Source organism: Anthonomus grandis, chromosome 9 (assembly GCF_022605725.1).
Source record: "Anthonomus grandis grandis chromosome 9, icAntGran1.3, whole genome shotgun sequence".
Classification (NCBI taxonomy): domain Eukaryota; kingdom Metazoa; phylum Arthropoda; class Insecta; order Coleoptera; family Curculionidae; genus Anthonomus; species Anthonomus grandis.
In genome coordinates this window covers 314,584-334,485 of record NC_065554.1, presented here as the reverse complement: position 1 = coordinate 334,485, position 19,902 = coordinate 314,584, and the positions used below count along the sequence as shown (strand labels likewise).

Sequence of the window (19,902 nt, the reverse complement as noted above, 5' to 3'; positions counted from 1 at the left end):
TTGTGTAAACCATAACATCTTAATTGACAAATTGAATCACTATGGGTTCAGAGGAACGGCCCTTGAATGGTTTAAATCTTATCTCAGTTACAGAAATCAGCTTGTAAAGGTTGATACGACGAAGTCTTCTTGCAAACCAATAGAATGTGGGGTACCTCAAGGTTCAGTCCTGGGCCCTATTTTGTTTCTGATTTTTATAAATGACATGGCCAATCTTAACATCAGTGGCAAAATCTGTCTTTTTGCTGACGATACTAGCTTTACATGGAGCAATCCGGATGCTAGGGCACTACATGCTACTATTTCTAATGATTTAATTACCATTAAATCGTGGTGCGATTCTAATCTTCTGTGCCTAAATGTCTCAAAAACTAAAGTCTTATCATATAAAACTACTATTCAACCCTTTGTACTTAACAACACCAGTTTGGACGTTGTTGAATCCGTGAAGTTCTTGGGACTTAATGTTGACTACTGCCTAAAATGGGACTTGCATATTAATGCCTTATATAAAAAATTAAGTTCAGCATGTTTTGCCTTAAGATCAGTTTCCAGGGAATTAAGTTTTCAAACATCAAGAACAGTTTATTATGCCCTTTTTGAGTCACATCTACGTTACGCCCTTCCATTATGGGGCACATGCGGTGTGACTCAATTTGAGCGCATCTTTAAACTCCAAAAGAGAGCAGTTCGGTATCTGCTTGGACTTAATAGCAGAGCTCACTGTCAAAAAATCTTTAAAAAATACAAGATACTTACTCTTCCCTCTTTATTCATATTGGAATCTATTTGCTTAGTACGCAAACATAAGTCAGAAATGCCAAGTAGGCCGTCTCACAATTATTCACTTCGCAACGCAGTGCATGATCTTTATCTGCAAACTCCTCGGTCCGAGTTAGTAAAAAGCTCTATTCTATACAGAGCCAAAAAGATGCATAATCATTTGCCTTTGGAAATTAAATCAATTACTTCTTTTCCTCGATTTCATAATGCTTTGAAGGCATACTTTCTGGAAAAAGCCTTGTACGCAGTGGAGGATTTTTTTCTAGGATAACTTTTTGGGTATCACACACACACACTGGCTCTTTTTATGTCTTAAAATAGAAAATATATTAGTTTTTTTTCTTTAATAAATGAATTGCACTTTCATTTTGTATTTAATTAATTTACTGTCATTGACCATTGTGTTTATTTTTATTGACATGTTATACATTATGATGTATATTGACCAGGTACATTGTTTTTGTACAGTTTTGCATGTATTTATTTTGTTTGTATATTTATTTTTATTTTGTATGTTTTGTTTTGTTTTTATACGTTTTTTTTATTAGCTTTGTCTACAAAATTTCGTAATTTTTTGACAATAAAGCATATGATATGAAAAGTTTGTAAGGTTACAAAATAATTGTGTTTATTATGGCTCTGAATTAAAACTTAAATTAAATAAAACCAAGCCAGATACCAATGAAGAAGATAATATTATTACTACAGATAATATTTTACTACAGATCCCCAAGCTTTGATTAGATGTACTCTGATATGTAGTTAGGTTTGTTTTATTATTCAATTAAAAAAATATTAGCCAATCCTAAAATGCATTCAAGTGCAGGTTTTGAAACAGGTAGAATTCTGTAAAAATATTTTGATCCATATTGATGAAAATGCTGACTTTTTAAGAAAAATAGTTTGGACCGAGAAAGCAACATTTTCCAGGAAGCGAATTTTAAATAGAAAAAATAATTATTTTTATGATAAAATACTAGATTTGGCCAAATTTTTAGAATTTATAAGAAAAGTTGTATGTAATTTTTTGGAAAATCTGCCTTTGCAAGATTTTTGTATTGGTTGGTTTCAATTTAACGGGCATATGGGACCATGAGGTTGGCCGGCGAGATTGCCAGATCTGACTTCCTTTGATTTTTATTTATGAGATAATATAAAGGAAAGGGTCGCAAAACCAGTATACAACAAAGAAAAGCTACGCTAACACCTACCTAATTACCTGTTTTGAGGGGCTAGATGAAAATCAATAATTAGAAGAGAGACGAATATATCCACCAGAAATCTATTTTATAAATGTTTAGAGAATAATGGTAGTCATTTTGAAAATTTCCTATAATTTTTTCTTTTGTTATTTTTACATATAACTAACGAAGTATTTTGTAGTATAAATAAGCTTTTTTTCATCTGGTTTTTGGTTGTAAATCTATATAAATAAAATGTTTTAAATATTTTACATGTTCTTGCTATTATTTAAGCAAATTGTCCATGGAAAATAAAATAAAGTCCTATCCAAACTTTATTTGATTAGTTAACAATAATGTTCCTAAATTTTATTAAAACATAATTAAATCATGGTGACATGTTAGTTACCTAGTTATACTCTATTTCAGAAGTGTGTAGAGCAATAAAACCTCATTAGGTATGCAAAAGTGGTACCTGGTGATCCACCAATATTTTATGCCACTTACACCTTAGTTGGGTATTAGTTTCAATGTAAAATTCTTTCTTTTCGTTGATTGCAGGTAGTGCCACCCGGTTTTGGGTCAATTTATGAGTTTTGCCCATTGTTACCCACTAATAAACATTGAAAACGGTTCGCCAAAGGCGTGCAACTGGGACTTGTTTTTTACCTTATAATTAATGTACTTAAATGCTATTTTATTTTAGAAAGTTACTTTTGTTTAAATGGAATAATATATTTTTTTCAGAAATTTATTGAACATAATATGTAGAGTAAAACAGTTGAAAATGTCACTTTTGGATCTGGCACTTTTTGAACAGTGTATAACAATTTTAAATTATAATAGATTGTCTTCTTCGTCATCTGACGAACTGTCATCACCTCTTGACATTATAATTAAAGGATCGACTGTCTGATCGATGAGGTTGTCAAGATCCCACATTTTGTCCTCTTGCTTAATTACATGCTGGACTGCTTTTCGCCAATTCTCTGGTGTCGCTTCCGTAATGGCTTGATCAAACAGTAGCTTAACATCTTTCATTTTAAAAGTCGTGTTTTGTCTTGCTACAAATCCTTTTACCTGCGCCCATATCAGTTCTATAGGATTTAGTTCGCAATGATATGGCGGTAAGCGCAGTACAGTTATATTATATTTTTCGGCTATATCTTCCACGGCGTATTTCATGAAACAAGTTTTGTGTAAGTTTGCTATTGCCAGCAGTTCTTTTTTTATCAAATTTGCTTCAAACGCAATACCTTTTGCAGTCAGCCAAACGATAATTTCTTGCTTTCTCCAACTTGAAGTTGGCGTCTTCTCTATTCGCCGTGAATGATAGCTTGCGTTATCCATAACCACCACCGAATTAGCCGGAAGAAATTTTATCATTTCACCAAAATAGTCCTCGAAAACGTCTGAGTTCATGTCTTCATGGTAATCTCCTGTGCGAGTCGACTCAAAGGTTAGCAGACCTTCTTTTAAAAATCCCTCTTCGCTTCCAATATGTGTGATTATAAGTCTTTTTCCTTTTCCCGAAGGTACTTTAATACCCGTAGACAGGCCTTCTATGAAAGCTTGGCGAGCACTGGTTATATTTTTGTCTTGCCACATTTTTTGGACTATATAACCTTCGTTAATCCACGTCTCATCAAGATAAAAAACTTTCTTTTGCTCCCTGCGGTACTGCTTGATACTTCTCAAGTATTGTCGTCTCCAACAAACAATTTCGTCGCTCTCCAGTAAAAGTGCTTTGCGGTTATGCTTTTCCCAGGCAAAATCCATATTTTTTTAAGTTTTCCATAAAAGTTTTCTACTTATCAACGGAATACTGTCATCTCGGCCAAGCTCCATTAAAATTTTGTCTAGGGTGGGTATTTCCTTTCTTAAAATAAAAAGAGTGAACTTTTCCTCGAATTATACATTTAGCATTTTCATCAAGGACTTTTGTAGGTCGTCCTGGCTTTTGCTTGGGAGATTCCACTTGACCTGCTACTTTTCTTTCCCGCAACAATTTGAAAATGGTGGACTTTCCAATTCCACTCATTCGAGAACATTTTTCAACAATTTCTTGCACAGTAAAACTAGGGTAATCGTGTTTTATGCAATCATGTACATTTAAAATAATAACTTTTTCACTCAGCGATAGTGGAGAATTTTTAGTACATCTTTTCGTTGGACTGAATACCTCCATTTTTTAAATATTGGGATAATAATATTGTGATTACACTACAGCGTAGCAGTGACTACTAACGTTTAAAATATGATTTAAAAGTATTTATAGTCTGTATATATTACCTGACCCCATTTTTGCATGTTACAAAGCGTTAAAAGATAGGTACCTATACAAAAGGATTAAAAGTATTTATTTAGTATTTAATCTCTTTCAAAATAAAGGCATTTAATCCGTGAAAATTAAATTCATAAATATTATAAGTACCTGCGCCTATGAACTACCACGAAATGTAGCCAAACAGAACGGAATTCCCCAGTTTATTGCTCTATACACTTCTGAAATAGAGTATAGCTATAAAAATTAAGTAACTTACAAAATAAAAATTGACTTAAAACGTCTCTTACTACTACGTATTTTAAAAGTCAATTAAAATAAAATATAATATCCATCTAAAAAGATGAACTTTTCGCCATTTTACTAAATAAAGATTTTTAATTTAATTTTCAATGCCCCTGTATATTGATGATTAAATTAGGCTAGGGGAAGCTAAACAAGATAGTTTCTTAAAGTGATGTTTAACATTTCAGCGTTTTAGGAACTTAAATGGCTGAGAAATATGTATGTAAAATATGTAAGTTCACAACTTTATTAAAAGAAAAAAAAAATACTTAGATATAACTATAAGTACAGGCCTTTACACTACAACATATATCAAATAAAAAAATATAATCAAATACACACTAGTAAAATGCTTTATATTTAAATTGAAATTATTTGACCTCGCCATCATTATATTGTTTAAAAATGCATTATTAGAATAAAATATAATACGGACCTGAAAACTTGAAACTGAAAATAGCGCTAAAACGAAGTAGTTAAATAATCCGCAGAGGACGTCACGTCGCGTCGATCAAAAATGAATAAAATATGCCATTTTTTTGCGAATGTAAATTTTTTCAAATATTTTTTTATTAACTTACAGAAAAAGGTTTGCTGAAAGCCTAAAACTACTTTAAAATATGATCTGAGGTCTACTATTATATTTTAAATTGTCTTAAAGTATGCCAATATTTAATTGAAAAAATCATACATTTCTTAATATTTACTACAGTTCTCATAGTTTTAGGCATAGATCAATCCTTTATCTGAAATATGTAATTAAAATATGTCTAATTTAATCTGTTAAGTGCCAATAAATAAATACAATGGGTTAAAAAAAGTAAAGCTTTCTGTTTACCAAAGATCCTACAGATGTATACTTTTAAATAGCTGATAATATGTTTTTATAATCTCCTAAATTTGGGTTTAATTTTGTTTATTTTATTTCTTTGGTAATATAATAAAAAATAACTTTTTTTTATCACACCAAAGAAAACCAAATGTAACCTGCTAAGAAGTGTGTTTCGCAAAATCTATGAACATTTTCGACGACGAGTTTCCAGATAAATGGATAGGGCGAAGAGAGCCTATAGAATAGACTGCTCGATCTTCTGATATAACGCCGTTAGACTTTTTTCTATGGGGTCATTTGAAATCTATTGTGTTTACTTTCCAACCTGAAAGTTTGAATTAACTTCGTCAACGCATCATCGACAGCTGCCATGATATCCCACAACATGTTTTTGAAAATGTCCGTCAGGAATTTGAAATCGCCTATACCACTGTTTGGCCAAAAACGGGCAACGTTTTGAAGAGTTATTGAAATAAAAACTGATATTTTCATGTTTTTGTTTTCTATCTGAACAAATTAAGATAAACTAAGATTTTTCTAATTTTCTCGAAAACGAATCGACCTATTTAAAAAAATCAAACGTCAAAATAAAAGACTTCGAAAGACCTTTTAAACAAGCTATTACTCGATACCCTTTGCCATTTAAATTTTTTAAAGAGGATGACCCTGGGGGGCAATGGGTGAAAGGAGGTGAAGTAATTTTAGGTTAGAAAGTTATTCCCCGTGACAAACCTTTTGACGTATTTCGGCTTTTTTTTTTTTTTTTTTTTTTTTTTTTTTTTTTAATAGTGGTTTTTGATAAATCCGTGGTGGGAAGTTTTAAAATGAACACCCTGTATAAAAACGGTATAATCCATAATTTGTACAGACACTAATATTATTATTATTTACAGTACTATAAGTGGTCCCCTCTAGAAGTTTGGGCATAAAAAATAATAGAACCTTGCTTCTCATATTAGAAAACCTTCCAGTTTTATGCCTAAACCTACATTTTTTAAGCAATAAATAAAATTGAACTTTGACACCCTGTATCTCGCAAACTACTAACTTTTGTTCAATTTATATATTACTTTGATCTGTTTCAAAATTTCCCAGCCTTTCGCTGTATATAAAATATTAACTGATCCGTTTTTCATATCGGCGAGTATATAATAATCACTTACCGTTTTACTAGTAGATGCATTTGGCATAGAATCTCTGCAAGATTTTCTTGATTGAATATTACTTTGGTGAGTCGCAGACGTAATGTTCATTTGTTTCTTAGATTTCGATTTTGATTTTTTATTTTTCTTTTGTTCTTCTTTAATGTGTTTGCGTCTCTTCATTTCTCTATAAACTGAATCATCTAAATGATCTAAAACTTTAATTGCCACCTGTCCCAATATTTGACAGAATCTGATATACATAAAACGGTTAATCCCTTTTTGCATCGTCTTCAACTTATGTAATTTTTTGGAGATCTCATATAGGAACGCATCTACGTGTAGCTCCGGTCTACCGCATACCTAAAAATCATTCATTTCCTAACCAACGTTTTTAAACTCAAAAAGTTGACGTCACCTTGTAAACAAATTCAATTGCACCCTCCATAAATTTATAATAATATGGGACTGGTTCACTGAAGTACTTAAGCATAATTTGAAAAATTTGTTGGAAAAGTGGATCATTCGCTGCTATTCTGAATGACGGATCTGCAGACGTTACGTTCACCCTTTCATTTCCTGCTACTGCTAGGAAATGACAAGCTGTTCCCATTAATCTCATATTTACGTTATCTCTACCGGGATCCTTCAAAGCTATTAAATAAAATACACATTTTTATGATTATGATAAAAAAAAAAATTTTACTAAAATAAAAAAACATAATGTAGTTAATTCATTAAAATCAGACTCAACCACGTAAATAGATTAAAACATTTTAACCCTGTACATATTATAATAAAGTTCTAAAAGATGCATAGTTACAAACCACAAAGTTGCACTATACAATGTTCAGAATCCCCAAAGACTTCGCCAAGAGAGTAGTAGGCCTTTTAAATATTCTTAGGGATAGATAGCTTATATTTAACATGGGAAGACAATTACACAGGGTGTCAATTTGAAAACTTTCTACCCCTATTATCTCAAAACTCACTTTGCCTCTTTCAGGCCCCTACGCCTCAGAACCTTTCTCTCAAAAATCTTAAATGGCAATAGGGGTACCTTATTTTTCCTACATTTTGGTACCTTATTTTTTAAATTTGAATGCTGTATTTTTAAGTTAGGTTAAACAACCCTATAACCTTGTAAATTACTGATTATTAGACATTATTCCTGTAAGTATTTTAATTATTTTAATTAAGTAGGTTTATTAATAATGTTCTTTACAAAAGCACACTTAAAATGTATTTTATTAACACCTTTACTTTATGAGGTGTTCAAAATGTTTTCCATTGTTCTCCAAACAAAAATAAAGTCTATGTTCGCGTCGCAATACAGTAAATGTTCGAATTAGGCGGATGAACTTAAAAACCTAACATTTCAATTTCATCTGAATTTATTCTATTAAACATTTTCAGTCTATTATCAAATTCTTTTCGAATATTTTGAAATACCACGTCTAGAAGAGCCCTAAACGCCCCTGTAATTCTTCTTTTTAAACCGTCGATCATATCAGGCTGAGTTTTTTAAACAACCGTTTTTATATGCTCCCATAAAAAAAATGTAACGGCGTGAAGTCTGGTGACCTAGTAGGCCATTCTATCGGTCCCCTTTTACCAATCGGTTGGTTAGAAAAACTATTATTCAACCACTCTTGAACCGGCCGAAACTAAAGCGGCGGGGCTTCATCTTGCTGAAAGTGTAGTTCGTTTCTTTGCAAAATGTTACCACCAACTTCATTTCCCATTTCAGTTCTTATTAAAAGATCAATTATATTTTCAAATAGGTCTAAGTAGAGCTCTCCAATTACCTTTTCTTCAATAAACCAAAACTCCTATAAGAGCCTTTATTAAGTTTTATAATAGGAAAAGGGCATTAAATAAAACAACTGTTTTGATACAAGCAATGAGTAAACTTTTAATTATCCAATATCTCGATTCAACAGTGTTTAAAAGACTGAGAGCATCAAAAACTGTTTATTAACGCTTTTGCTGATGAAACATTATAATACCCTAATCAGCAATTTCTTAAAAGGGAAATGACGAAATGAAATTCAATACTCTTATATGTTCCTGTTTGTACAATAATATACAGGGTATATCCAATAGCCTTTCCGAGAATACCGGCTCAAACATTAATTTTTTGTAGCCACTGTTGTAGCACCCTCTCTAAAAGTGTCACCGTTGTCACTACAGTATCGACAGTTCTGTTCAAAATCGTCCTCATGAATTTACTGTCAAAATTCGAATCTTGTACGGACGATATTTATGTAACTTTAATGGTTTTTATACAGTTTCATGTGATGTTCCAGTTAGAAGTGCTACTGTACGGAGAGAATTGCTGGGTTCTGCAACAAATGTTCCCAAAATCTCTACTTGAGCACCTTCTTTTAAAACACGCCAATTTTCCCTTTTTTTGTTTCCAACGGAATCCGTTTCAGTAACTTTTGCTACTAAGTCCAAAATGTATGTGTGACTTACATCAAAATAATAAATTAATAAAATTACTTATTAGTTATTAAAAACTTCTGCCGTTCTTCTTGCGCATCTTCCTTGCTCACCATAAACAAAAATCATTTCGATTTGCGTAAGCGTGTAAATCATAGTTCCTAACAATAACACACAATCTTTCGAAATCAATTTTAATTGATTTAAAAGTAGAACAAGTCAATATCATTAGGTATTTCGGTACTTTCTTAAGTTCACTAAATAATATTTTAAATTTTGGATCATATCATCAAACTGTATCGAGACGAATTCAAGGCATTTTTCCTTATGGTCATGTCAAAAAACCGTAATTCAATAGGTTAGTACAATGATATTCATTTATTAAAACAATTTACTAATTTAAAAAAATGTTCCAATACAAATCTTAGCTTTATCCTAATTAAAACACGGGAATAATGTCTAATAATAAGTAATTTACAATGTTTAAACAACCCTAACTTGGCAGTGCAGCACTCAAATTTAAAAAATAAGATGCCAAAATGTAAAGAATAAAAAGATCTTTCAAATGAGGTTTTACTCAACCCCTATTGCCATTTAAGATTTTCGAGAGGGAGGTTCTGGGGGATAGGGGGTTGAAAGGAGCAAACTGATTTCTATACAAAAATTGTTCCCCCTCGATAATACGTTGTGTCCTTGCGATTTTATAAAAACCCAACCCGTTTTGAGATAATTGGGGTGGAAAGTTTCTAATTTGACACCCTGTATATATTAATACTGTCATAAAAAATGGACTTCTTTGTTAAAGTTGAGGTTGGCTGAATTTCTGCCTGTTTAGATACCGGAGATTGAAGCTTATAAATTTCGATTGGTAAACATAGAGAGACTTAAATCTCGAGAATGAACAGGCATGGAAGAGTTCATATTTTTTCTTGGACGAAAAGCGCACGACAAGAAATTCTAGAATTTACCCCACATACCGAATGGTCCGTTTTTGGATAATAAACAACATTTGAAGAATATAATTGCCAGCTGCCCCAGAAAGCAATACCGTACTGGAAATGGGATTTATATAACGAATAATAAACTATTTTGCCAATAATCCTATGGTTGGAACCCTTGGTGTGACACTCAAATTAGGAGACAGTTTTATCACTAACCAAAACTCTTTATTTTTACCCTCGACACGTGTTTCGCTAACTTATTAAAATTCTCGAGTTTTCCTCTTGAAGATGTAGTTCCTTTGTACACTAAACTTTCATCTTATAAAAAACAACTTACCTATTGACATAACCAAGTTAATGTTTTTAGTAACTATAGTTTTCCTACTAAGGGCGGTACACCTCAAAAGTTCTAGACTCGCGTGCTTTTCTTCCTCGGATACTTTTATGCTACCAGTAAAATAGTTCCATAGATGATTGATTATATGGTTATCAAGGGACCCTGTTTAAATAAATTAAAGTTAAAATCTGTTTAGAAAAATTAGAACTTTGCAGACCTCTTGTCGTCCATTCCGCAATCATCGTTTCAAAAGATTGCATGGTAGCACGGGTAATGGTTTTTAATAGACCTATCAATCCTTGCACTACCGTTTCGCAGTGCTCACTAAAAATCAAATAAAAAAAAAAACATTAAAATTATGACAAGGTGCGGGTTTATTTAGTAAACCTTAATCCTGATGGACTATCCGTTTTTAGGTAAATCGTTTTGAGGGCCTCTAGGAACGCCTCCTTCCGTTCCGCGTCGTTTACATTCACCATTCTAACCATGGCTAAAATAAATCCATTACACTAAAATGTTCACGCGATTGATGTACTAATTTACCGTTAATGCCAATATGAGCATTATCCAATTTAAAGCGGTAGGCTGCAATGAAAAATTCTATTGCTTCATGAATATCGCTTATTGTGGTGGATTCGAGAAGCTCCACCATTTCTACTATGCTCTTTTCCATTAATTCCGCGAATTTTATTGCTTCCGTGTAATAAGCGATTTGTTCCTAATAAGAAATTAAGTGTCTCAAATACAGCACTTATATTATTTTAAATTATGCAGTGTGGCCCAAATTGGGTATACATACATGTATGGGTATCTTGGAAACTATAAGAGAGAAAATTAGAAAAGTTGTTGGAAATTTAATTGCGAATTCAATGTTCCTTTGGGAATTATTTCATCTTTTTAAGTGTTCGAAATATTATGAAAAAATTGTATTTAAAAAAATGCTGTATTGTTTTTATTTTTGACGTTTAGTGTGAGGTACCATTTATTTATTATGGATGCCATTTTCTTTTTTAACTTAAATAAAAAGAACACTTTTTTTCCTTTAAAATGATATATCGACGCTTAAGAAATAATACATAGTATCTCTATTTTTAACATATTTTATTATTTCATTTATTTTTTTAACAGGCCGAATATGTTTAATACTTCGGTTCAAATTCTTAAGCCTTGAAACCATGAAAATATCAGTAATAAACAATTCTATGTATGTTAAAATTATTTTACTCCACATTCATTTAAGGAGGGGCCTTAAACCAGATGCTTACCTTCAAATATTCTCCCAGGCCTAATACAGGTAAGTCTTTATAACAAGTGACCCCACCAGACATGTAAGCTTAAGCTTAATTTAATGATCAATTGCTTGGTTTACACGAAGCTCTTTAATAATTTAGCTTTATCATAGTAAACAAAATATTATACTTAATTTAGTAATAACTTAGACTGACACCACTGCTTTGTGGCCAAATATTTTGTATGATATATTTGAAATCAATAAAATAATATCTTATTATTTCTTTGAGTCCAAGATGTATAGGACATTCCATTTAAAAACGTCTTTTTTCAGATTGCGATTATAAAGAGCTGATCTTTTTTAATCACATAGAGCAACAGTCGACAATAGAAGGAATATGCTGATGGATTAAAAGTTAAAAACTGCACCCATGTCTTTGATAATATCGTACGATTCTAGGCGGACAATATCGATGGCCTGCCTAGGCGTAATACCTCGTATTAACATTTTGACATCTATTAAGGAAAAAGTCCATTCTGAAGTGGAGTCAATATAATATTAAAAAGTAAGTAGAAGTCTTTCCTCCACAAATAAAATGCTAGTCCTCTAATTTCAGGAGTGATGCATTTCGACAAGTGTTCTTGCCATCATCAGACTTGAGTTACATAACACATACACAAATTTTAAACAATAACAAACAATAGAATTGTTTGTTCGTAAGTTCGTAATACCCTGTTTCAACAAAAGCAACTTTAAACGTAATTTTAACCGGCTTTGATTTTGATATTAGAGAAAATCATTATAAAAGAAACAAACCTAATGCGTTTTAGAGAAAAGCTTAATCAAAACTTAGCTTTATTTTTCAAAAGAAAACCGAAAAACCACTAGAGCAAAAGCCACCCATCCCACTGGCCATGTAAAAACTGTTGATACGAGCTATTTCCACTGGGTTTCCGACTCGCGTTGATACCTGTTGCGGACACCGATTTCCCACGTTCATTTTGCAACTAGTGCGTTAAGCTTTTGATAGATGGCGTATAATGTTTCACCTAATATCAGGAACATAATAACTCGATTTAGCCAAAATTGATGATACGAGGTATTGCGTCTAGGCCATCGATATGGCATAATGATTGATTTAAAAAATTAATACTTGAAAATATGATTTCTATTTCTAGACATCGTATTCCAAAATAAATAGTCCAGTGAAGCTTAATATAAAGAAGAATTCATCTTGTTTCGGTATACTTTTGGACAACCTCAATGTCAAAATTGACTTAAAATGTGATGCCAAAACTGAGAGAAGAGCAATTTTAGCAGTTGCAATGCATGAGCAATGTTGGATCGTATACAAATCTTGAAGTCTAAAATTTTTAAAGGCAAATAGAAAAATGGAACCTTCTCTGAACATTTTACTTTTAACATATTTATTCATTGCGTCTTTCATTACTAATTTGTTGGTAGGTATTTAACTTATTTTAATGTTATTAAGATTTTATTTTTATGTGGTCTCTCAACTCAGTGACTGCTTAAAGTAGTGCTTTTTAAAAATTGTTTAAATGCCATTTTCGAGTAGAAAACTTGTTTTTAAAATTACTTATTTGATCGTTTTTTCTAAATCAAAATTTAATTAATAATCAAAATTTCAAATAATATTTACTTTTCCTTAGCAAAAACACTTAGCATTCCAAAAAGCGTTGAGCAGAATTTGACAAACAATCAGAACAACCCATTTGCTGGAGACTTCATAAAATCATTATATGGGTTGAAGAAAAGTGCGGAGAACCAACAAATTATTCTAGAAATAGATAAAGATTTTTGGAATAGAATGGAGTTAGGGTCACCGGTAACAGATTTCGTTAGTCAGGCTGAGTTTTTACAGAATGAACAATTTAGAGAAATGTATTTAGAACTATAGAAGAATAACTTAATAACTTGTTATCAACCAAGTTATCATCATTCATCAGTGGTAGATAAGATTATTGCAAACATAAAACTTATACCTAATACTCAGTAGAATTTACTGGATGCAATTAGTATTGAAGAATATCATAGCGATCCGGAAGATATACTACTATTATCCAAACTCGTAAAATTCACTTCTCTGATAAGAGTAATAGTAAGATACAAGTTATCTTTGACATTCATTTGGCAGAACCCCATGCCAGCTATTTTCCAGAAGTCCCTAAACTTAATCTTCAAGGAAAAAGTAGGGCTATATTGAAAGATTGAACATCTAAAAAGAACAGAAAATCAAGAATGAAACGGCAGCAATATTTAGGGTACAGCAGACCCAAAAACAGCAACAACAAGTTTTCCATAATACAATGAGAAATGCAAGAAAAATTAGGTAAATGTGTAATTCGAAAATCAGTAGGTTCTATCATGAACTAAAGGAAGAGGAGAGAGTGGCACAATTAGAAAGATTTTGGAATGATATGGATTGGGAGCAAAGAAAGTCTTTGTCTAATCCCTAGCTGATTGTTACATTGCTACAAGAAAAAGAATGGACGAAAATAATTCAAGAAGAAATACAACTTTGATATACCATTTAAAGAGTGGGGGAACAAGAAGACAAGTCTGCAAGACAAGTCTGCAACTTTTTTACATACCTTTAACTTGTGTGAATGGTCATGCCGGATGTCACCTGAGTTGAGAGGATAGAAATGCAGAGAGAAATGATACATTGAGAAAGACTAAAAAGAAGAAACAATCTATTTGGAATCAATCCCAAAATTACTATCTTATTACTCTGTCAAAAACAAACTGATAAACTATACTTGGAACCAATGTCGATGTCTCAGTTTTTTAATCACTATGTGGATTACTGTAAAGAAAAACAAATATCACACTTAACTAGGCACTTATTTGATACAGTTGTATCAGAAAAAAATCTCTATGTTAAAACTCAAGAAAGATGCTTGTGATATCTGCAAAAAATTTAATATTGGGAATTTAAAAGAAGAATATAGACTTTAAAAAAATCATAAGAAAGTTAAAAAAGGTCAATGCACTCTACTTATTAAATCTATAATAGTTTGGACTGATAATTTTATTGTACATACCAGAATACAAATTCTATCATTTTTAATGCATTACTAATGTTCTCAATGAATAAGAACGTTATAATAGAACAAAAGTATTTAGAACGCGGACATACTAAGATGGAGTGTGACTCTAAGCATTGATTGAAGTTAAAAAAAGGTCATTCATCTTCCTTGAGATTATATAGTGGTTACAAAAGAAGCACGGTAAAACCCACGACCTTACGACATGAAATACCTGTCATTCGATTTTTGTTTGGATTGTGCAACCAATCAACTTTGTACATCAATCAGGCCAGGTTTACTCCCAGTCAATAAAATACGCTGTCTAAAATACTTACCAGAAGGGAAATTATGTACAAGTGTGTTTTTTCTGACGACTACGAGGTTTTGCCCCATCGAATAAAAAGACTGGAGAACCAAAGCCCGAATTTTGTGCCACCGAGATGTTATAAAAATCGGATAAAAATAAAAAACACCAAATGGTGACATCTTCAACAACTAAAAGAAGTTTTACCAAAAGAATGTCACCATTTCTATGACCGAGCCTTCCAGATCAGTAAATTCTTCCGTCGTGAGTTATTTCAGACTTTTTTCTGTGGGTTTTTTTCTGTTGGAAAGAAGGTATCATAAGCGTCGATAGGACACTTTATAAAATTATTTTATTTTTTAATCAAAAAATTAAGTTAGAAAACTACTAAGAAAATTGTGATACCCTTATCTTGGAAAGGTAAATGGTACTAAATATTGAATTCTATTTAACTTATTATTTCGGGCTATTTTACTTAATTTTTTCTTTTGGATACTTTAGCCTTCACAGAGCAGTGCTATTCGTTTTATTAATAATATTATCATTTAGGTATTATTTTTTAGGCTTATTTTAGAACTAATATGTTTTAAATAGGTTTGCAAAAGCAAATTTAACACTGTTTAATTATGGTATGAGTAGATTAGATCAATAAAGTCGAAATTATACCCATTTGTAGTTACGTCATCCAGGTGAGAAAAAACGTATGGCGTAGATATTTTTGCCAATCAATATTAGGTTAGAAACTTTACCATCGTCTTCAGAAATTAACAAATGATTTATTTTAGCCGCATATTATTATATTTTTATATTCGTGTATATACTTTCATTCCCAAAATTTTTTTAAAAATCTTGCAGTATTTATTGTATTATTAACAAACTTAACAATTAACAAATATTATTATAATTAATCATAAATAATGGGACTGCATAATCTTGATCTGATTTTATCCCATTCTTCTTTATATTTGCGATCGTTGTTGTGCTCAATTTTGTTGCATCTGCGGCTCGCTGTATCACATTCTCAATTTGAAGTGCAATTCCGTTTCGGACTTGTTCCTTTTCCAGTTGAAAAGAAGCCAATATATTTAAAATCATCAGCTGCGATTGTTCATTATACCTATTATATCCTTTTTTAGGCATTATCTAACACTTTTCGAAATAACTTTTAAGAACAAGTTGACACCAATATTTTTGATTGACAGTGACGGATATTTTACATAACCTAGTATATAAAAGATGAATAATCATCAGACACCAATTTTTTTTTAAAGTTTGTTGTCGCCGCTGTTTGGAATATGATAAACAAAGATAAACAAAAATGACGTCATTACAAATGGGTATAATTTCGACTATTATAACCATTTATTATACCTCGGTGGTAGTTAGTTTTATAAAAAATGTATTATACTTTAAGTTTATTCCTTGATTGTTAATATGTTTCAACTAGGCCCCTAATCAAAATCCCCTATAGAACTTATTTTCTGTAATAAGAAATAGTTATAGTTTCAAATTAATAATATATTGCAAAAATTAATGAACAGTGGAAATTGTTAAGATGTCCAAGGTTTTTTCCAATTGGGCGATAGTAAGACTAGTTTTGTTTGCAGTATTAAAATCAATAAAAATTTTACTAATTATTCCGAATTTGTCTAAATTCAATATAAGTAGTTCTACTACGTCCTATCTGAAAATATCGAATTATTCAAATAAAACCGTAAGTTTGTAGATGTGTTTTCTTGTACCTGAATATTTTGCAAGAATCTTAGCAAAGTAAACAAAGTGTGAAACCAATTGTGAATATTTTTTTGAAAAAGGATAAATATTAATTTTTCCCATTTAACTAATTTTCTATCTCTTAGTTTCCAAGATACCTATACATGTATATCCAATTTTGGCCCCACTGTATATTGTAAAATTATGATACACAATTGAGGAGCTTACATGCAAAAATTGAGAAATTTACCTTTTATGATTTCAAAAAATTCTACAGGCTCAACAAATTACGAACCTTAAGCGTTTTTATTCGCGAAATTTGGGTAACAGATGAAGGTTAAAAAATTATTTTTTAAAAGGAAAAATTTGGATTCATCGATTTAAAGTTGGAGTTTTTTTGCTCTTTTTTGTTAAGATAACAGTAATATTGTTTATTGAAAATATGTATTAGTAAAAAAGTCAAATAACATAACTCATTTTTAATATTTAAAAAAAAAACAGAAAGGCACCGTTTTATGCTGACAAACAGTTTTCTTTAAACTATATAAAAACGAAATCGCACGTAGTTTCTTGAATTAAAATAATTATAAATACAATACAATAAATAACATAATAATTATATTGACTAAAATTAACTCACGGTTAACACATCATATCTCTTGACATCATCCAAGGTTATAGTGCAATCATCAAGCTGCAACATTCCGTCCTCCAACGCTTGAAGAAATTGCAAGCCTTGCATGTAGACGTTCTTGAAATGGTTTTCCAAAAATTCATTTACGATTTTATCTTTGTCGTCATTTCTAAATAGAAAAACGATGCGCCAATAAAATAATAATATAGAATAAGGTTTGTGATATTGTTGGATATAAGGATCAATAGAACTAAAAGTCAAATATTATTGTTACAAAGTTGCCTTACTATGACCCTGTCTTGTCCAGATTATGCTAATCGATTTATATTTTTTACTAGAAGAACATTTTGTTAAAAAAATCTAGAAATTAGTAGAAGAATATTATTAGGTGTATATAGGGTGCCAAGCAATACACGATCGTTAAATAAACGTTTATTTTCAGTTTACACCAGATGTACATTTTTGGTTGAACTTCAACTATAAATATCGGATAAAATGTCCGCGTGATATACCTTCAGGAATTTAATATTTCTAATATTTCAGGAAGTAAGTTTCTAAAACCAATAGTTTTGGAAATAATTAAAATTAAAGTAAAAGGCGTTTTTTTATAAATCAGCCTGTAATTCACAAACTAAGAAATATTTTGCAACCCTGTAAAAGGATTTAGAATAAGCATCAAAATTGGCAACTTTTTTCTATTTTAACCGCCCTCGTATCTCGTATAGTTTTGGAAATAGGAATAGTCAGTCACATAGCAAATAGGACACCCTGCATATGGCTTAACCGGTGTCCATTTAATATCGTAGTGCTCGATTGCGGCTAAACCTTAAAACGGAAAAAAACTTATATAGGAGGAGTGTTAATAATTAAGTTTTTAAAATTAGTTTGGTTGATACAGGGTGTACCAAAAAAGCGTGGAACATAATTTGAACTCTTTTTTTAATGGAACCACCTTTACTTTTTTCCTAAATGAGTCTCATTTAACTTTCCCTTTAACCCTAAAAAAGTTTTTCCCTAAAATGCGACGTTGCCTAGTTATTAACCATTTGAAGAAATTTTCACAAAAATTAATGTTTCACTTAAATTTTAAGATTTACCACCGAAGTTTATTATCTTTTTGAAAAATCTATCTAGAGTCCTTGGCTATGTTCATTTTTTCTTTAGAAGTTCCAAAATTAATTTTTTTATACAGGGTGATCAATCAGTACTCAAATATACTATAAAATCAAATTCAATTTTGCGCTATTTTTTAATTGGAACATCCTGTACCTAGTAATGCGTTTTGATAGAGCATTATTTTATCTTTAATTTGATACCAACAAGTTTACCTTTATCTCTAACCGTTTTCTCAAAATTTGTTCTTAAAGGATAAATGACATATTTTTTTCATAGGCATTACGACACATACGATGGAAAACAATTAATAAATATTTTATGTTCAATTCTATTTCGAACACTTTTTAGTGAGAAAAAAAGTTGGATATGATTAGTTTATTCTTTGTTGTGTGAATTATAATGTTTACTTATCATTCATGTTAAGTAAATTAATTGGTAATCAGCATATTAGTGTAAGACAAATAAGTAAGAACTTAGAATTATCGAAATCGTCCGTGAAAAAATGTTAAAAAAGACAAATATCATCCCTACTAGGCTCACTTTAATAAAAATAATAATCTTTATTTAGCAATCTGCTACATAAAAATAAAATACATAGTATGGCATTTAATATAATATTAAAAAGCAATAAACTAAAATTAAAAACCAAAACAAAACCAAAAAAAAATAAGGATAATATTACAAAATAAAAGATAAATTGACCAATTATTTATTTGAACTTGTGAATTCTGGAAAATCTAGAAGTATGGATATTAGAAAAAATTATTAGATACTCAAATGAGGTTTGGATGAGACTATTTATTTTCCATGGTTAATGTGATCAAATAATCTGCCATCAATAAATCGACGAAATAACACATCAATTAGATGTGTTAAGGATGATTTAGGTTTGTTTTATTAGAATGCATTCATACAAGTTCACGAAAGTGCACGCTTTGAAAAGGGTAGAATTTTGTGAAAACATTTTGATCCATATTGATGAAGATGCTGACTTTCTAAGAAAAATAATTTAGATTGACAAAGCAAAATTTTTCAGGGAGGGAATTTTCAATAGAAAAAAAACTTTTTCTGGGCTGATTTAAATCCACACACGAAAAAAGAAATGGATTTTTAAGAAAAATTTTTTGTTTATGATAAACCACTAAATTCCGCCAATTTTTTGGAAATTTTAAGAAGTGTTGTAAGTAATTTATTGGAAAATCTGCCATTGCAAGATTTTCATACTTGTTGGTTTCAATTTGATGGAGCCCCGCCTCACTGTGGAGACAGTGCAACACGAAACTAAAACTTTTCCTCACTAACACCTTAACACTTTTTCTCACTAAAAATATAAAGGCTAAAAAAGAAAAAGAATAAGTTCAAAGTAAAAAAAAAAAGAATTTAAAATGAACTAATTACCATATCTGGCAGAATACCTGAATATATGAACTTCACCCGTTTTTCTGCTAAATATTAAGTTAATTCTTAAAAATTTTTAAAAAAAGTATAATTTTATTTCACAGACATTTAAAAAATGCATTATTTAGGTAAATAAAAGAAAATACTGGCCCGAAAACCTTGGCTATATTAGAAATGAAGTAATTAAGTAATATGTAAATGTTCGATATTTATATCCAAACCCAAC

General features: G+C 30.8%; 1 protein-coding gene across 1 annotated transcript in view; it reads right to left on the bottom strand.

Moving 5' to 3' along the window:
• LOC126740115 (condensin complex subunit 1-like) overlaps nt 1–19,902 on the bottom strand; it is a 98,855-nt gene that overhangs the window by 29,478 nt on the left and 49,475 nt on the right. The window contains exons 11-17 of the mRNA XM_050446021.1: nt 17,169–17,331; nt 10,774–10,948; nt 10,618–10,720; nt 10,448–10,554; nt 10,231–10,392; nt 6,926–7,161; nt 6,529–6,870 (exon numbers count right to left, since the gene is read on the bottom strand). Coding sequence (XP_050301978.1) covers nt 6,529–6,870; nt 6,926–7,161; nt 10,231–10,392; nt 10,448–10,554; nt 10,618–10,720; nt 10,774–10,948; nt 17,169–17,331 — 1,288 coding nt within the window. The remainder of the gene's footprint in view (nt 1–6,528; nt 6,871–6,925; nt 7,162–10,230; nt 10,393–10,447; nt 10,555–10,617; nt 10,721–10,773; nt 10,949–17,168; nt 17,332–19,902) is intronic.